This window comes from Channa argus, chromosome 8 (assembly GCF_033026475.1).
Source record: "Channa argus isolate prfri chromosome 8, Channa argus male v1.0, whole genome shotgun sequence".
NCBI classification, from domain to species: domain Eukaryota; kingdom Metazoa; phylum Chordata; class Actinopteri; order Anabantiformes; family Channidae; genus Channa; species Channa argus.
In genome coordinates this window covers 13,947,182-13,965,374 of record NC_090204.1, presented here as the reverse complement: position 1 = coordinate 13,965,374, position 18,193 = coordinate 13,947,182, and the positions used below count along the sequence as shown (strand labels likewise).

The following is an 18,193-nucleotide window of genomic DNA, read 5'->3' as shown; positions in this document are numbered from 1 at the left end:
TGTAATGAGGTGTTACATTGTAAGCTTCATTTCCAGTGTCAAGTCAATTATTGACAGGAGAGTTTCCCTATCAAGTGTCATTTTCATTTTATTGATGTGAATTCATATTCATATAACAGATACATGAGCGATGAAACATCGAGAGAAGACAAAAATACATCAACTGAAAAAGGCAACAGGATTTGTTAACAAAAATCAAGCCAGGTTATGAAAAAGAAAATTGCATATTTACTATAAACAGTATTAAAATGAGATCAGGTCAGTTACGTGTGTATTAAAAGGCCTATCAACCAATAACTGCGTGAGTTAAATGAAGCGATAGATCTGGAGCAGTTTTGGATCTGTTTTAGTGTCAGTTTACCATGAATTACTTCAGTTCGAACAGTTCGACCGTGGCATAAAACACTGACAGGAGTACCGCAGCTCCTTTAAGGATGTGAATCGGCCTTAAAATAAATTGGCAAAAACCATATTGCTGTGATTAAAACGCTGCCTATAAATGCTGAATGTCAGTTTACTTTAACGGAACAAGATGCTGCATAGCGCTTCAGAGTGTGGCATGAACATATGTACAACAATGATCTTCCGATTCATCTGAAACAAAAAAAAACAAACAAAAAAAAGAGATAATCAAAGCTAACAATGTAACTTTTTTGATCTATACGTCTAATATCTACACATTAGTTTACTAAACTTTTGTGACGTGATCTTGTGACTGGGAATTACTCATCTGTGCACCTTGTTATGACAAATCCGTACAGTGCAACAGTCTACTGTACGTCGGTGTCATCAGTCCTGTCAAATCTGCTAATCCTACTTTGAAATGGTCCCTGACTTCCTGTCACACATGTGGAAATCAGCTCTTAGTCCATAATCATGTTGAACATACACAATAGATTTTTATTGACCATGTAGGGAGGATACATTGTGATGTATTGTTAGCAGGGACAGAAGAATTCAGATGATCATTCTGTTACGTGGCCCCAAAAAAAGTCTCTGCGTGAGGCTGGCAAGGACCGGTCAGCTCAGCCAACAAACAGTCAAACTCGGGGCAGGTCGTGCTCCTGGTCATCCGAGTAGGGCTGCTGCATCTGCACTACAACAGTCTCCACGGTGACTTCTTCCTCGCTATCGCTGCTGTCCAGCTCATCGTCCTCGTATTCTGAGGACTCCTGGTCTTGCTCCGAGCGCGATGCTCCCGACATGGTGCCGAAGGAGTGGGCGCTGGTGGAGGCCAGGGAGCGCAGCAGCGGGGTGCTCTCCGACACCTCCTCGTTCTCCTCAGGGCTGCTCTCGCCCTCCTCTGAATCCGAGTCGGAGTCGCCCTGCGAGGGGACCACCTTCTGCTTACACACTGGACAGGTCTTCTTAGTTTTGGTCAGCCAGGGGTCCACACACTTACTGTGGTAGGCTGAGGACAACAAAAATCATAGTTTAAAAAAAAGAACCTCATGATTACACCAAATTAGTTGACTGATAGAACGTTAACTGCCATTTAGCATTATCAATTGTTGCTCTGGCTTTGTAATTGGGAGGATTTGCAGCTTGTTTCTGATGTGAGAGAAAAATCACTGGTCCATTTTGGGCTTTACATTTAGGAATGACAAATAATACTGGATATTTGTTATCTTCAGTATAAAATAATTTCTGATTTCTGGGTCATGTGTGGAGCAGAACGATTGACATTTACCATGAGAACATGGCAGGACTCTGAGTTTGTCTCCTTCTTCATATTCATCTAGGCAGATGGCGCAAACATCATAGTTATCCCCTGGTTTGGAAAGAACAAAAAATATTTTTAACCGCTTTTAATCAAACATATTTGTGACAAATATGATACCGATTTCCTGTCAGGTAACAATACATCACTGTGAGCAATATCCTCACAGATGGAAATTCATACTTAAAGCTGGAAGCTTTTAAATCTGATCTTCATTTACCCACAGTAAATATTAAACAAAGCTACAGTATGCAACTTTTTTCAAATATGTTATTTGCAGAAATATGTTGTAATACTTATCCTAATGTGTAGAGGTGCTGTCAATGTGTCCTGTATCAAAGCTTCACTAAACAGTATTGGCAGCAGTAAAGAAATATTCACTTCGAGATGTTTTTGAGTGAGGCTCACCCTTCTACCCAATCAGAGAATCCCAATGATTTCTGCTTGAATAATAAGAGTTGTAGCCTTTTTATTTGTTTCAATTTAATAATGACGAATACCTGATGGGCTGTGCAGCAAGTGAAAAGGAACGTCGAGTTGTGTTAGAGCAGGAAGAGGGAGGGCGGGGCTGAGTAGGGTGGACTGATCTTAAGTCTCATGTTACTCCTAATTTCAGTTGATCATTCAGTTCATTTTAACTTTAAATATGTATCCTTCTAGATCTAAATACTGGGGATCAAGTTTATGAACTTAAAGTATTTATGAAATAGGAAAAATACAGAATGCAGTTGCTAAACCTGGAATGAAGGTATTGTTCAGGGTGATGACACTTTGTTTCTGGAATTACAGCAATGTGGCTGTGGATCAGTGTCACAGTGGAGGATGTTCTCTCACAACACACTGTACTCTGTAAATATGAAAATATGTGCAACCATGGTAGGCCCGCGGTGAAGAAGAACTTGTCTTTTAAATCTATGAAGATCATGTTGGTTCATTATGTGTCAGGAACTCCAGCTGCCCTACACATTTGATTTCCTTAAATTATTTGTCCCATTTTCCCAACACCCACCCACTCAATCATACGCCTTCAGGCAGAGTCAATGCTTAATCGTCAGCACTGCATTTCCTGACGTTAGAGGAGGTGCAAAGTCTCAGAGTGCACCAACGCTCAGGAATTTATCAATGCACTCCCTTACAAATTCCACAGCGGTCTTCTCCATTTCCTTCCCTTCCTCTTCCTCTTCTGACCGGGCTGGAGAGAAGAGGAGGGAGTGGGGCTGTGGGCTGCTGTGTTTATGTAAGCTCTAAATGAGCATGTTTTCCCCGACTGGGCTGTGTGCGTCCCTGCCAGGGCTGCATGTGACCGTATAAGGATGAGGAGTCACACAGACCAAATGGCCCCCCTCCTCCTTCCCCGCCTCCTCATCTTCCTTTTCTCTCCGACCATCAGCAACTACTTAAGTTCAAGGCAATGTTTTTAACTCCTCTTGCTCTTTACAATTTCATTTCCCTTTTTTCACCTCAAACGTCACCACAGTTGCCATTCCCCTCTTTTTTTCACCCCAAACTCTTCTTCCTTTTCTTCTGACGTTGTTCCAAAACAGACTTCAACTCTTCCACTTTCTCACTCTCTCAGGTCAGTGTTGGACAGTCGGGGTGAGGGAAAGGGAAGGTTTATACAGGCAGGGATCCAATATAGACTCAGGGAATGCTGAACTGTGGCACTAAGGGAACTATTCTGAGTGAAGTAGAGAGTACAGTGGCTTTCTGCATTCCAAGACTTCTCTGGGTAGATAGTACACCAGACTAGATATCGTTTGAAATCTTTACCTTCAAATGATGTAACATGACTCAATAAAAGAAAAAAATCTGATCTATTTGTGTTATTTTTAATATTAACTGTGATAACTGTGATGCAGCAACTTGAAAAGCGGCAGGGTATTGTAACAGGATCTAAAAAAACCTCTAGGTTAGTCAAATATACTGAAAATGTACTTGTTCATCTTCCATTAAATGGATTTCTTTGTTCACTTTTCACTGTCCTTGCAAAAGTACAGGAACATATATTTTGTGTGCTTTCTCTCGTGGGTTATTGGCTTACTTTTCTAATATTAACTGTCCTTTAAGCAGCTTCATTGTCCAGTTTCCAACAGTTTGTGGAGATCCCACGGTTGGCTATTACTTCAGTAAGTACGTTATTAAAGTAGGATCAAACCTTACTTTGGTGAGTAACGAAAGTTTCCTACATTTACATTAAAATATAATTTATTAACAAATAACGGTATTTAATGTAGACTGTACATTGAGCTTTTTAGTGTCATGACTTATCCTGGGCTTTATAGTTTAGTCCGTTCAGTGTATACTTCAACACATCTTGGTGCATTTTCACCAAGCTGCATCTGGACTTTAACTAATTCTGGTGAACCATTTTTTTAATTTTTAGTCAAGCTGTGCTTTTAAACACTTTAATTCTAACAAGTGTGCACAGTAAAGTTTAGAATCTGACACTCCAAACAAGCCCAGGACTCCAGTATACAGTGAGAAACCTGCAGCGCAGCGTTTTGCATAGTTCACAGTCCGATTTGGTCATCCCTTGTAACTGAACAATTCACTCCACTCATGCTCCTGGTTTGAACCTTCATATCTACCAGAGATCAGATATTTTGTGTCATTAGCTGCATAAGCGAGCTTAGGTTGCAGTGCATCTGTCAATAACAGCAAAAGTTAAACGTTAAAATGAAGAAATTTATAGTATGAAGACTCTTCTTATCTCCTGTCAAGTCTTAATTTTGTGTGTTGTATAGTTTAAATAGGGTCAGCTCTAAATTTTTTGGATGGTAAGATATATTTTTCATTGTTTATTGTGGCATGCATATATTTGAGATAGTGGGAATCCCCCACATTTATGTTTTTGGGGCAGTAAAAGGACTTGTGAGCCAGTGCAGCTCTCCACCCACTGCCCTCACTCTATTTTTCATTAATCAGCCAGCCTGCTAACACTGCTGGCTCTCAGAGGAACCACACTGTCCTACTGAACTTCAGATGAGCAGTGAATGTGTTTAGCAGAGCAGGAGTGAGTGAGCAATTGAAAAAAAAAAAAAGGGTGACAAAACAACCCAGAGTAAAAAGACAAATGCTTCTGCAGAATTCATCCATGGTTGAGCCAACATGACAAGTGTGAGTAGCACTGAGGCAAGAGAAGTTGAGAAGAGAGAGCTCCTCTGTTCTGACATCAACATGCCTCGCACACTGACGGCTGAAGCACTGCAGCTGCTCTGTTCGGTGTAGGTTTGTGTGGGGGTCTGCTCCCTGCCTCTGGTTTAGAGCACAAGACAGGGGAGGGGTGAAGTGACTCGTCATATACAGGGAGGGATCAGACTGTAGGTCGGAGGTCAGAGAAAAACTCCTGCCTTTCTCCCTCTCAAAAAAAAAAAAAAAAACATTAAAAAAGATCCCTGCAGCCATTTTGCACTTTAACAAGTGTGTGTTTGTTTACATTTCCTAGCTTGTGTCTGCCAGACACCTGCTGCTGGTGAAACTTAGCACTTATAGGTCCAAAGCTCACTGTCACATGTGAGACTTACAACCTATGCGAGGATGACACAAGGCTCGGCAATAGAAACTAGTGCGTAAATCAAGTTAATGGCAGACCGGTCCTGTACGCTGACAGCTTTGACAGCTGCTATTGCATAATCCTGTACATAGACACTGATCCTACATTGCATGCTGCTGGTCAGACTGGTATTGTGCAGCAATTCCATGGTTACGTGGTGGTTTTCATTAAGGCATTGTGCACCATCAATACAGACTTTCTTTGTGCTGTTTACTATTCATTTCAGCCAGACTCAAATTTCCATAAATGCAAGACAGACTCATTCAATGTCAAAACACCACAACTAAATCTATACCTCAAGTGCAAATTGCAAGTACAGTAAAATATCACCAGCCAATAAGGGGGAAATGAAGAAGCAGCTGGAGAAAGAGATATATACTAAGTAAAAAACAAATGTCTTTCCATCAATGGGTTTGCAGAGGTAGTAGATACAGTACATGTCTGATTTTGTCAGTGTAAGCTTCTCTGTCAGAGAAGGTAGATGGTGGGCAGATACACTCATCAGCAGAAAGACATCCTGCCAGCACAGCAGGCTGAAGTCGATCAACTGGTTAACATCTTTACTTCACTTAAAAAAAAAAAAAACGACATTGCACCATGTTGCATGTATTATTAACAGTCTCTGATTCACATGAATGCAGTACAAATAGATTTGAACAAATTATTAATTATTAATAACCAGGTGTGGTGTCTGCAGCCAGAATTTGATACATACAAATGTAAATGAATGGCACAATGGCACTAGACACTTTGTGATCTTTGAACATGTGGACGGTTACTGATTGCATTTTTAAAAGCTAGCAACCAACACAGCATCACAGTGTTCTTGCTCACTATAGCTGCGTCTGTTCAAAGCCTCCAGAGGCCGAGGTCAGCATTATCTGCTATAGCTGAGGCCAAGGGCGCCATTAGGCATGGTTCCCACTCTGTGCTGCAAACACATACTTGCACTGTTTGAACCGCAAGTTCAGGCTCACTCCCCCAAAAGAGGAAACTGAAACAGCAGAGATTTGTGAGCATGTCACAGTGACTTGTGTGGCACGGAGATGTCACACAACAATGCTACAGCTAAAAATGCCAACACGTTGCTAATGGAAAAATAAAAACAACCCCAATTTCAAAAAAGATGGGAGGATGTGTAAACATGAATAGGAAAGGCATCCGACGTAAAACACATGACAAATTAAACATGGGAATCATGACTTCCACACAGAATCTGACTTCAATACCGGATTGTTCGGGGGGCCGGGTTAACGACCGCCATCAGTGCTGTTGACCTACAGGGTGCCGGTGGAAACTGGGCTACTATTGGTCAAAGGAGAGTAGGAGACGTGTTCGTAGGCAGAGAGAGAAGAGGAAATCCAAGAGTGTAGAAATGTAGGGGCTTTGTTTGGACTATGACGTGGAAGGCTAGAGAGTTGGTTGACCCGATCCAGAGAAGGAAGGTGGATATACTGTGTGTCCCGGAGACCTGGTGGAAAGGTAGCAAGGTTTGAAGCTTAAGAACAGGGTTCAAGTTGTTTTACTGTGGCCCGAGAGGAGAAATGGAGCAGGAGTTGTGGTAGAGCAGTTGTCCACCAATCTTGCAGTCGTTGGTTCAATCCCAGGCTCCGGCCACATGTCAAAGTGTCCTTGAGCAAGAGGCTGAACCCCAACTTAGTGCCCAGTGAGCGTTGGCCAGCTGCATAGCAGCTTCCCCATGGCTGTATGAGTGTGTGTGTGTGATTGTGAGTGCAAATGGGTGAATGAAGCAGTGTAAAGCGCTTTATAAGTGGAGACCATTTACCATTTATCCTGAATGTTCTAGAGCTGAAAAGAGTATTAGACAGGTTGATGAGTCTGAAGTTGGAAATTAAAGGCATGGGTTATCCCCCAAAGGTAGGATGTGAGTTAGAAGAGAAGGAGAAATTCTGGAGTGAGTTGGATAAGGTGATGCAGAGCATCCCCAGAGGTGAGAGAGTGCTGATCGGTGCAGATTTCAATGGAGATGTAGTTGAAGGGAACAGAGTTGATGAGAATGCAATGGGTAGGTTTGGTCTTCAGGACAGGAACGCAGAAGGACAGATGGTGGTAGACTTTGCAAAGAGAATGGAAATGGCTGTTGTGAAGACTTTCTTTCAAAAGAGGCAGGAACATAGGGTGACATATAAGAGCAGAAGTAGAAGCACTCAGGTGGACTACATCTTATGTCGACGTTGTAATCTGAAATAGATCAGTGACTGCAAAGTATTGGTAGGGGAGCGTGTAGCCAGACAACACAGGATGGTGGTGTGTAAAATGACTCTGGTGGTGAGGAAGATGAAGAGGACTAAAGCAGAGCAAGGATGAAGTGGTGGAAGTTGAAAAAAAGAATGTTGTCTAGCTTTCAGGGAGGAGCTGAGACGGCTCTGGGTGGTTAGTAGGTGCTTCAATATGACTGGACCACTACAGCTAATGTGATCAGGGAGACAGGTAGGAGGGTACTCTGTGTGTCATCTGGAAAGAGGAGAGTGGACAAGGAGACTTGGTGGTGGAACGAGAAAGTTCAGGAGTGTATACAGAGAAAGAGGTCTGGAGAGAGTAGACAGGAATGAAAGGAAAGGTGTTCAAGACGGTTGTGAGACCACCAGCGATGTTGTTCGGCTTAGAGACAGTGGCACTGAAGAAAAGACAGAACGCAGAGCTGGAGGTAGCAGAGCTTAAGATGTTGAGGTTCTCTTTGGGAGTGACGAGGACGGACAGGATCAGGAATGAGGACATCAGTGGGACAGCTCATGTTAGATGTTTTGGAGATAAAGTCAGAGAGGCCAGATTGAGGTGGTTTGGACATGTTGGACATGAGGAGAGGCTGAATATCAGTAGAAAGATGCTGAGGTTGGAGCTGCCAGGCAGGAGGTCTAGAGGAAAACCAAAGAGGAGATTTATGGATGTAGTGAGAGAGGACATGAAGTTAGTTGGTGTGAGAAAAGAGGATGCAGAGGACAGGGTTAGATGGAGGCACATGATTTGCTGTGGCGACCCATGAAAGGGAGCAGCCGAAAGGAAAAGAAGAAGAAACTTAATCCACTTCCTCTTCCGTTATTCACAATGAATGTTAATCCATGTGTTTAGTCCATGTAGAGAAGGTTTCTTACCAATGCAGAGACAGGCTTACTCATGTCTAGTGGTTCTGGATTGTCTTTACATATGGCGTCTTCTTTGCATGATACAGCTTTAACTAACATTTGTGGACTTCACAGAGAACCGTCTTCACAGACAGTGATTTCTGGTTCCAAAGATCACTCGCCTCCAGTTTTGACCTGCGGCATTGTCCCTTGCTCACAGAGATTCCTCCTGATTCTCTGAATCTCTTATGATGTCATGTACTGCAGATGGTGGGATCTTTAAAGTTTTCGCAATTTTATGTTGAGGAAAATTGTTCTGAAAGTGTTCCACTATTTTTTGGCAGGTCGTCGCAGATTGGTGAACCATCTTTACATTCGAGAGGCTCTGCCTCTCTGAAATGCTCCTTTTATACCCAGTCATGTTACTGACCTGTTTCCAAGGAAGCTGAGCTGAACACTGAGCTAACGTTAGACCAGATTTCACAGTCCTCTGGTGTATTCACACATACAAATACAAATCAGTTGATAGTCCCTCAGTGATTGGCAGTAAGTCCTATAATGGTGGATTAAAGACCAACAAAAAAAAAAAAAAAATCTTGTTCTTCCTTGCCAAACTAGCAGCCAACATTACCCACAATGTAACATACCTGCCTCCAGCATAGTTAAATTCACGTGTATTAGCGTGGCAGCAGCTTCGAGCTTCTCACCCCAGCAGAGATCACTAAGGACCAGGATACGGAAGTCTGGCAAGCTCACGTCTTTCATTTTTGATTTTAACCCTTTTAATCAACAGTAAATAACCTTCTATTATAAATACACAATATTAGAAAAAAAAATTTATCGTAACTTTTTATTAGTTAAATTTTATGGTAATTAGCCAATATCTGGATATTGTTCTAACGTGTGACTCTACATCGATTCATAATGTCCCTGTTATTAGCAATCTTACTCTTACCTGGTGAAAACACTCTCTAATAGTAAACCCAATAAGAAGTTAGATCTCAGACCCTCTTGTTACAGCATTGCCACGCTGAAACCAGGGCACTCGCTTCCTTGCCAAGCTAGCATTGCTACAGAGTGCAGGGCTTAAAAGGTGATTAGGTAGATTTGGTGTCCCCTTCCTGTGTCGCCAAACGCTCTGACTCAGCTGACAGGAGCACAGACGCCACCCAGAAGGCCCTTTCCTGGGTATTGGAACTCCCTGTACAGCTCAAGGTCAACAGTAACATTGTGGAAGCCCTGAGTCAGAGTGTGCGGTTCTAGACACAACGAGCAGTGTGCACAAACCACAGAGCCTTCTGTGACAAAAGTGGTTATCTGAGCAACACATGCTGCCTCGAGCTGGTGTGTTGAATGTGCATTTGTTCCTGCCAGGTGGGGAGGAGCAGCTCAGCTCATAACCCCCTCAATTAGCAGCTTTGCAAGGGGGATACTTATTATACACCACTGTAGCCTATAAAGCTCTGATGTGTTTCCCTCTGCACAGCTGATTGCAGTTAGGGGCCTTTCCAGTCTGCAAAATGCAGCTGCTGAAAAGCTCTAAATACGTAGACCAAACTCACTTGACTGTAGCAAAAAGGATTTGCATTGCAAAACAATGGTATAGCCAGTCTGACATCTTTGTACCAAGACAGAGGGGGAAGCCAGGCATGGAACAAAAATATTTCACATTGATACAAAGATATGGCAGAGATCCGTTTAGTAACTCAGCTCACTCACACCCTAATGTCCTCTCCTTCCCACTCTTCCTATTATACTAACAAACAACCAAACGGGTTCAATAAATAATAACAACAATGAAAAATATTGAATAAAAATACTTGTTATTTTCAACCCAATCAGGCCTCTGGCATAACCAAGGCTAAGTTCCAGACATGTGTCCAATCATAACAGAGAGGAGCTCTAATCTGCTATGGAAGGTTTTTGGCGAAAAAAGTCAATTTTAATGCGATTAGCTGTATGGTGCCGATGTGTCGTAATGCACTGACATCTCTGGGCTGAATCATGTGAGAAAAAGAAGCATGGTAGCGGAGTGAATACTCAAACACTGTTACGGACTCTGAGGTCAAAGCTCAGAGTCAGAATCAGACTGACAGATCTTTGATCTATTGTTTGTGGGAGGAAAAGTTTCATTATTTCAAAACTTTACTGATAAAAATTGTTGGCATCCAGCACCTATCTCACTACGATTATGATAATAATGTTTGAGAGTGCTTCCCTACCTTTCTTGAACTTGTGAATGGGCAGTTTCTTTAGCTGGTCTTTGCGCAGCCGGCTCCTACGAGCCCTGTGTCGATCCTGGACAAATTTGGTAATCTAGACACAGCAAGAAAAAAACAAAAATTAAAGAGACTTATCAACACCCTTTAAAAAACAGAACACAAAGCCCACATGCACACACACGTCTTGATTGGGTGCTGAATTAAAATAAATGTAACTGTGATTTCTGTCTCCACTGTCTCCCACATCAGGGGAATTGCAACTTTTTGCAGCCAATCTGGATGCCAGACTTCAAGCCTGCAATTGCAATACTACATCCAGTTGCAGTCTGGTACCTGATGAGGAGCCACTTGGAGCTCAAAGGAGATTATTTGTAAGATAAAAACGTGCGATTATCAGGGTCTTCAGTCCTCAGGGGGAAAAAAAACCTAATTAAATAACAGGCATTGTCTATTACATTGTCACATACACAGAACTGCATTTAAAAGTAGATGCAAAACCCATTTCTTCTTGGTTTATAAGCAGATATGACTTTTTGACTGTGGTGTGTAAGGGGCAGGACATGATGCAAAAACTGTGCTGCAGAAAACACATTGTTTACAGCACATGAAAGATCATATATGACTGACCCCTTACCAACAGAAGCTCACAAAGCTATTGTTGTTCTTCATCTTCTTAGAAATGAGTGTTCTTCAGAAAAAGGTTCTGCTAACATATGCATGGTGATTTGGTTTTAGTTTTAGAAGCATCACTGTGGTAATATCTAGAATAAGGTATGTCAGCAGAGTGCAGACAATGGCTATCAGTGTTTAGATGGAGCCTACGAGCATGCAAAAAGACTGCAAAAACAGGTTTACTTATCAGAGCAGACTTGGCTTTTCAAAAGCGAGATCTTAGAGAGACAGAAACTAAAATAAAGCTTTTCAGACAAATTGGGACAATACAGGTAAAGAAACTGCCTGTATGAGCAAAATAATGATTGCGTGAACTTTAAGGGATGTGCACATGGTCAATAGACCCTAGAATATATGAATCTAAAAATTTTTATATTTGGTACCCTTGGTTAAAAAAGGCCATCTACATTTAAAGCTAAGGAATTGTAATCACTTAAATAAAAGATGATATTAGGATCAACTAAAATAAAACGTACGTACCATGAAAACAACAATGAGGATGAGGCAGATTCCCACGATGATGAGAAAAGGGATCAGGTAGTATTCCATAGGAAGGCTGAAGTCTGGAATGAGGACTACATGTCCCCTGGAAAGAAACAAAACTAGTGTCACGTAAAGAAAATATCAAACATTAACGTTCAGCAGATGCAGATATTATAAAGGCACTGAGTGACAGTGCTCGACACAAAGGCTGCATTATGACAGCTTTTCCTTGTTGCTGTCAATTGTTAATTAAAAATCTGCAGTGTGAAAGTCACACAAAGGTTCCTCTGTTTACATAATGACATTTCACATTATTACTAAATGGGCCATATGGCTTTGCTGCTTTCCATATGACTCCCTCTACAACATACACTATATTGCCAAAAGTATTCGCTCACCCATCTAAATAAATGAATTCAGGCGCACAAAGCAAGGTCCATAAAGACATGGATGAGTGAGTTTGGTGTTGAAGAACTTTACTGGCCTGCACAGAGTCCTGACCTCAACCCGATAGAACACCTTTGGGATGAATTAGAGCGAAGATTGCGAGCACTGTGTATTATGTATTTCATAAACACACTCCTAAACCTCATGGAAAGCCTTCCCAGAAGAGTTGAAGCTGTTATAGCTGCAAAGGGTGGGCCGACGTCATATTAAACCCTATGGATTAAGAATGGGATGTCACTAAAGTTCATATGGGTCTAAAGGCAGGTGAGCGAATACTTTTGGCAATACAGTGCATCTCTGCTTCAGTCCCATTTGTAGTGTGGCTAATTTGGTCCAAATTGACAAAACTCTGCCAATACCATGTTTGGCGTTCATTCCTCTAACTGCCAAAAGAATTATTACCCTCATATTTTCTTACTGCATTTGCATTTTATTATCATATTAGTAGCAGTGACAGGACACATCACAAGACAAAAATCTCGATAGATCACAAAAGAAGCTGCAGGCATTATATAAAAACACCAGCCTTGTCTGCACAAATTACACAGATGTTACTGTTAAAACCTCTGTATGAGAAGAAAAAGCATGTTTCTATTAATATTTCTGGGCAGAGAAATGAGATTTGGGTCTTGACTTACCCCTTGTCATACATGTAGTCTTCTTTCAGAGAGTTGGCAGTGTCCTCACTCACAAACACTGAGGGAATATCTATCTGCTTCATAACATCCACTAAAAAGGGAAACAGCATAAAATTTTAATATCTCATCTGATCATTTATCAATGCCCGACTCCATAGAGCAAATTTGAAAGGCATTGTTTCAGCCTGGCAATTAAAAAAAATGTATGTTATCAGAGAAATATAAAAATAGGAATTCTATATACTATACTGAGAAAAAGTTATTTAAAACCTAACTAAAGTTTGTCTCATTACCTTATGTCTTATGTGTCTCTTCAACAGAATACGTTTGCTCAGATGAATATTTGTAATATTTATTTCAAAAACAACTTTACTTTCTAACAACTGGAACAACTGTAAACTAAATCAACTGGAACTACATCCTATGTGTTGTTGAACACGTTCAGCCAACTGGTGTTTTTCTGAAAAACTGGTGTCTAAACTGGTGTTACTGTGTGTATAAAACATAATATGTATGGAATATTTACTGCTCTGAAAAGCCTCCTGGTTAAGACTCTGCTTGCACTGTAGACTTTACTTAAACTGATCAGGTCACAAATGTGGGCTAGAGCAGGGACAACATGGGCAAGGAGTGCACTAGTGCAGCAAGATGTACTTTCTCAAGTATATCTTGAGACTGGGAATAGACTCCTTACAACAAATCTGGGAGGTTTAATAATATATGTAATAGTATATCTTCTGTAGACAGAGAGGAGCATGAACAAACAGCTGAGTGATGCTAAACATCTCTATTGTGTACAGATGAGAAAGAGGAGGAGGAGATAACTTACGGTCGTTGGATCCCATGCTGATTAAGTCATTGGAGTCCACATTGTGAACAATGGCTGCCTTGTACCCAGCTTTCTGGGCATTGAGAACCTGTGAGGAGACAAATCATTTACATCGTGATTGATAACAGATCCAACCCAGCTATCAGCTGCTACTATAAAGCTAAAAACAGCCCTAAGTGAAGGTGGTATGTGTGATGACAGGGGTTTCATGTGTCAGATAATGTTACCAAATCTGATTTCCTCCATCTCACACTGCAGCATCAAACCACATTAGTCATGACATAGAAATAAAAACCAGTTGTGGCTGGGAGGAAAAGCTCTCACTGATTCTACTTAGAGGCTTTTACTGAAGATGGCTGAGCCAGAGTCCAGGTATAAATACAGAACTCATACATCTCTTCCAGTCTAAGGACATTGTCTATTGATGATACAATGTGATTTATGATCTGGCCTTGCAAACTGAATTCTCATCATGGCAATAGATGCTACTGAATTGTTTCTCAGCATCCTAACTTTAATAGTCATCTGAGAAGTCAACAGAGGCCACAGGTGAAGTAATAATAGCAGTCAACAACAGGCTAACTGGCTGTTTATTGTACAAGGCAAACATCTTTTTTTTTTTTTTTTAAATGACATGGCATTTCCATATTTTAAATGCAGTTAAAATCACTCTTAAAGGGGGCCTGGTGGCTTAATGGTAGAGCATTGGGTTGGGACGCAGAAGGCAGCGGGCCCCATCCAGCCACCAAGGGCAACCTTGGAAGAAGCACGCACCAAATCAGTGTACAAGAAAATAAAAACATTTTATTCATTTTGGTTGTAAAAGTTTTAAACCTAACTCCGTTACCCACAGACTATTAGAATAACTTTTAAATCTTTGTGGAAACATTAAAAATGTTAAAAACTAAAAACATTCACAGCAGTGGGAGGCCATGAGTGTCTGTATTGTGGATGCAGGGGAAACTCATCTAAGGAGGATATTCCACCTGTGAGGCTGTTTTTGTAGCTCTGACACATTATAGAGGTTTCAGTATCCTGTTTAGCTATTGTTGTGGCTTTTACCTCAGCAGATGTGGTGCAGGAAATAGGATGTGACAATATAATCCTGGAATGTATATTGTCATTGTGTGCCATTACACAGACAGACTGTGGTGCAGCTCTTTCATGACAACAACAGTACTTCTGCCACCGCTAATAAAAAGTATGATTATTTAGAATTAGTGTGTTATTGTACCCAGACAACATTGCTTTAACACAAACAAAAACATTTTACTGAGTTACCAATGGTACATCTCACATTTCTGATGTATGTTTGAGGTAAAGATGAACAACCCTGTCCTGATATTCATGCTAACAATATCCCATACTGATGCAAATCACCATCATTCCACTTGAGATATGGAGTTGTGCAGTTCAGTAGCTCACTTGAGACCACTCTACAAAGTAATGCTGAATTGATGCTATTAGGGCAACAGCTGTAAAAAAAAAAATGTTGTTATAAGGTTTTGGAAAAATGAAACGCGTCTCCAGTAGAGCTAGCTAGCGTGCCTGGCAACAAACAAGCCAATCCAGGCTGCAGACTGACAGAGACTACATGTAAATTGGGTTTAGAGTTTTTAAGAGGATTGTGGACAATATAATAGCAGTAGAAAATAACCAATATTATAATTTAACCTGGAAAACCTAAAATTAACATAAATTTGTGAATTGTGAAAACAAAGAAGCAAAAAAGACAAACAGGACAGCACTTGTTGATATAAACAAAAAAAATGTTTTGTGTCTTTCGGCTTATCCCGTAAATTCAGGGTCATTATAGCGGATCATTGCAAAAAACACGCAAATCACATCTGCATGTTGATTTGGCACATTTATTTATTTATTTATTTATTTATTTTTACACCAGACGCCCTTCCTGACGCAAACCACAGCTGGGGATGGGCGGGTTTGGGTTTAATGTTTTGCCGAGGAACACTTTGACGAGTGGTTGGGGAGGGCAGGGCGGGAAACTTCTGGCCCTGTTGTCAGTGGGCGGTCACTCTACCAACTGAGCCACTGCTGACCCTGTTGACTTGTATACGAATACAGGCAATTTAAGAATTTCAACCAGTAAACTAGAATTACCACCAGTAAACCTGCATCTCATCAACACTTGTCTGCGTTGTTCTGGCTGCTCACATGTGTATGACATCTCTGTAAACCCACTACAAAGTTCTTACTGCCTTCATTGGTTTCCCAACTAAGGAAAGTGCTGTCAGTGAGCACAACAGAAATCAATACAGATATAGACAAAATGATATGTTGCATCAACAGTAAACATCACATTTGAGTATTACTTTATCAGAAAGACGAATGGCTTCTTCAAACACACACATACAAACCCACAAAATAACACCAACTCCGAAAAACAGTTTACATCATAGAGTAATGGTAATTAACAAAGAGAGTCCAAGGTAAAATTTCTCGTCTAAAGCACCGCTACCTGAAACCACTGAGGAATTGCTGGATTATGTGGATCATTAGTCAGAGCATGTGCCACCCTTCTGCAGTAAATTAACACCCGACCCAAAAGCAGACAGTGAGAGTGAGACTGTGATATGCAGGCGGTGCCATGAAAAGAATAGAAATCGAGAAAAATATCACCTTGGATGGAATCAAACTGTAAAATACATGACAGTCATCTCCTCTGTTAGATAAAAAAGGTCTCTCTCCCTAACCTGAGCGGTCAGCGTTGAGTTTAGACAAGAGCAGCTACTTGTCCAAGGTTGGTTACACGAGCACTGTACTCTCTGTTGTGGTGCAGGGCATTTTATTTAGACCTGTGAGGGGTAAAAAGTCTGTGCGTGGACGCCAACATTGAACAGCTATGTCTTTTGTCTGTCCCTTGTCATTGTAATTTTATGCACAGCCATAAGTGAAGCAGCGTGTATGGCAGCTACAGTATTGTGTTCCCATGTGTTTGCCTGTGAGAATATATTGTGTGGAGGTATCAATGGCTACTGTGTGCGTCTAGAAGCGTTATGTCTGGATGAGTGAGACACACACAAAAAACTGTGTTTGGGTGTATGTGTTTCACCATACTAACTGAGTCCCTCCTGCATTTCTCGCACCTAAGTAAAGTGCTACTGCTTTGTGTACATACCCCATCTGTGTATAAGTACATTAAAGTGTGAATAATATTAGGTTTGTCAGTGTTTTACCTCATTGGCCAGTTTGGTCTGTAGCAGACACATTTTACGGGTCGTGCTTTGCTTCCTAAAATCTCATTAGCTGGTAAAATGGTGAAATGTCATGCTGACAGCCATGCTACCTGGTGTTTAACACTAACATGGTAACTGGCTGACAGTTTAGTTCAGTGTCTTTCCAGGATGTTTTTTCCAGTAAGGATGTAAAAGTAAGGAGCCATATTGGCTGTAGGCTGTCTAGATGCCAGCGTGTGCTGCGGTCTACTTTACTGGGATCTGCAGAGGAATTCAACCTCTGCTGCTGGCTCACCCTTGTGTTTGCATGGGCAAAGATAAGGACATTCAAGGCATTCCTAAGACTGAAGAGAGGGAGGATGCAAGAGAGGGAACGACAGAAAAGGAGAAAGGGAAGAAAAGGGAAAATGAGACGTGAAATCTCTAGAGAAAAAAAAAAAAAAAAAAAAGTCAATAATGCAAAAGCCTCTGTGAAAAGCAGTCACCATGGGAGGATTTCTAGGTTACTCATCTCCCTTTCACAGACCATAGTGCTGAGCTGTAGAACAATCTTCCATGACTCAACTTAACAGCTCTCATTTTAACCACTTATCGGCTACAATCTCTGTCAGGCCACACATAAAAACCCACTCAGTGATAATGATGTGGGAAAAAAAAAAATCTCTTTAGTACAACCTCTTTAGTTCATTTTACTGAAGAAAGTCACTTTTCTGTTCATGGCAGCTGCCCTGTTGTGGATTTGAAGTGAAATAACTGAAAGCAAAGTGCCTTTCCAAGGTCATCTAGACATTGTTTGTTGTCATGTGACGTCATAACTTGGCTGAAGAAACTTCTAGCTATGTTTTCTTTTTCTTTTTCTGCTTTCCAAAGTCCACACCATTTTTTCCAAGGGTCAGGTTTTGAATTTAAAACAAAGTGCAACCATAATTGGCATCTGATGCTGGTTTTATCATGATGGCACCCTGTTGTGTGCTGGCCAAATTTTGACTGGCATTACCAATGGCAAACTAGACTCTATTTACCTGGCAGTTGCTTTTTGGAACCCTGCAGGATATATCAACAAGTTGTAAGAGTGCCTAATAAAGATTGACTAATAAAATCCTCAGTAAACGTAGAAATGGGATTCAAATGTATTCACTTGTGCTCGCTATTGATGCTATGCTAAAAATGCCACATACTAGTGGTTTTTAGTGCCAACCACACCACATGTGGTTATGGTAAGAAGGTCTTGGGTTCAAACCTGCCGGCTGGGCTCTTTCTGTGAAGGCTTTGCTTGCTGACGTCATAACCAATGCAAGAAACAGGAGCTCATTGGATGAATACCATGCGGTTGAGGAGCGCTACTAAAC

General features: G+C 41.1%; 1 protein-coding gene across 2 annotated transcripts in view; it reads right to left on the bottom strand.

The window, feature by feature from the left end:
- Positions 1–70: 70 nt before the first annotated feature.
- rnf13 (ring finger protein 13) overlaps positions 71–18,193 on the bottom strand; it is a 35,501-nt gene continuing 17,378 nt past the window's right edge. For both annotated transcript variants that reach the window (XM_067512036.1, XM_067512037.1), the window contains 6 exons: positions 13,648–13,735; positions 12,819–12,909; positions 11,731–11,836; positions 10,579–10,672; positions 1,691–1,771; positions 71–1,411 (listed from right to left, as the gene is read on the bottom strand). In XM_067512036.1, the coding sequence (XP_067368137.1) occupies positions 1,041–1,411; positions 1,691–1,771; positions 10,579–10,672; positions 11,731–11,836; positions 12,819–12,909; positions 13,648–13,735 (831 nt within the window). In that variant the 3' untranslated portion in view covers positions 71–1,040. The remainder of the gene's footprint in view (positions 1,412–1,690; positions 1,772–10,578; positions 10,673–11,730; positions 11,837–12,818; positions 12,910–13,647; positions 13,736–18,193) is intronic.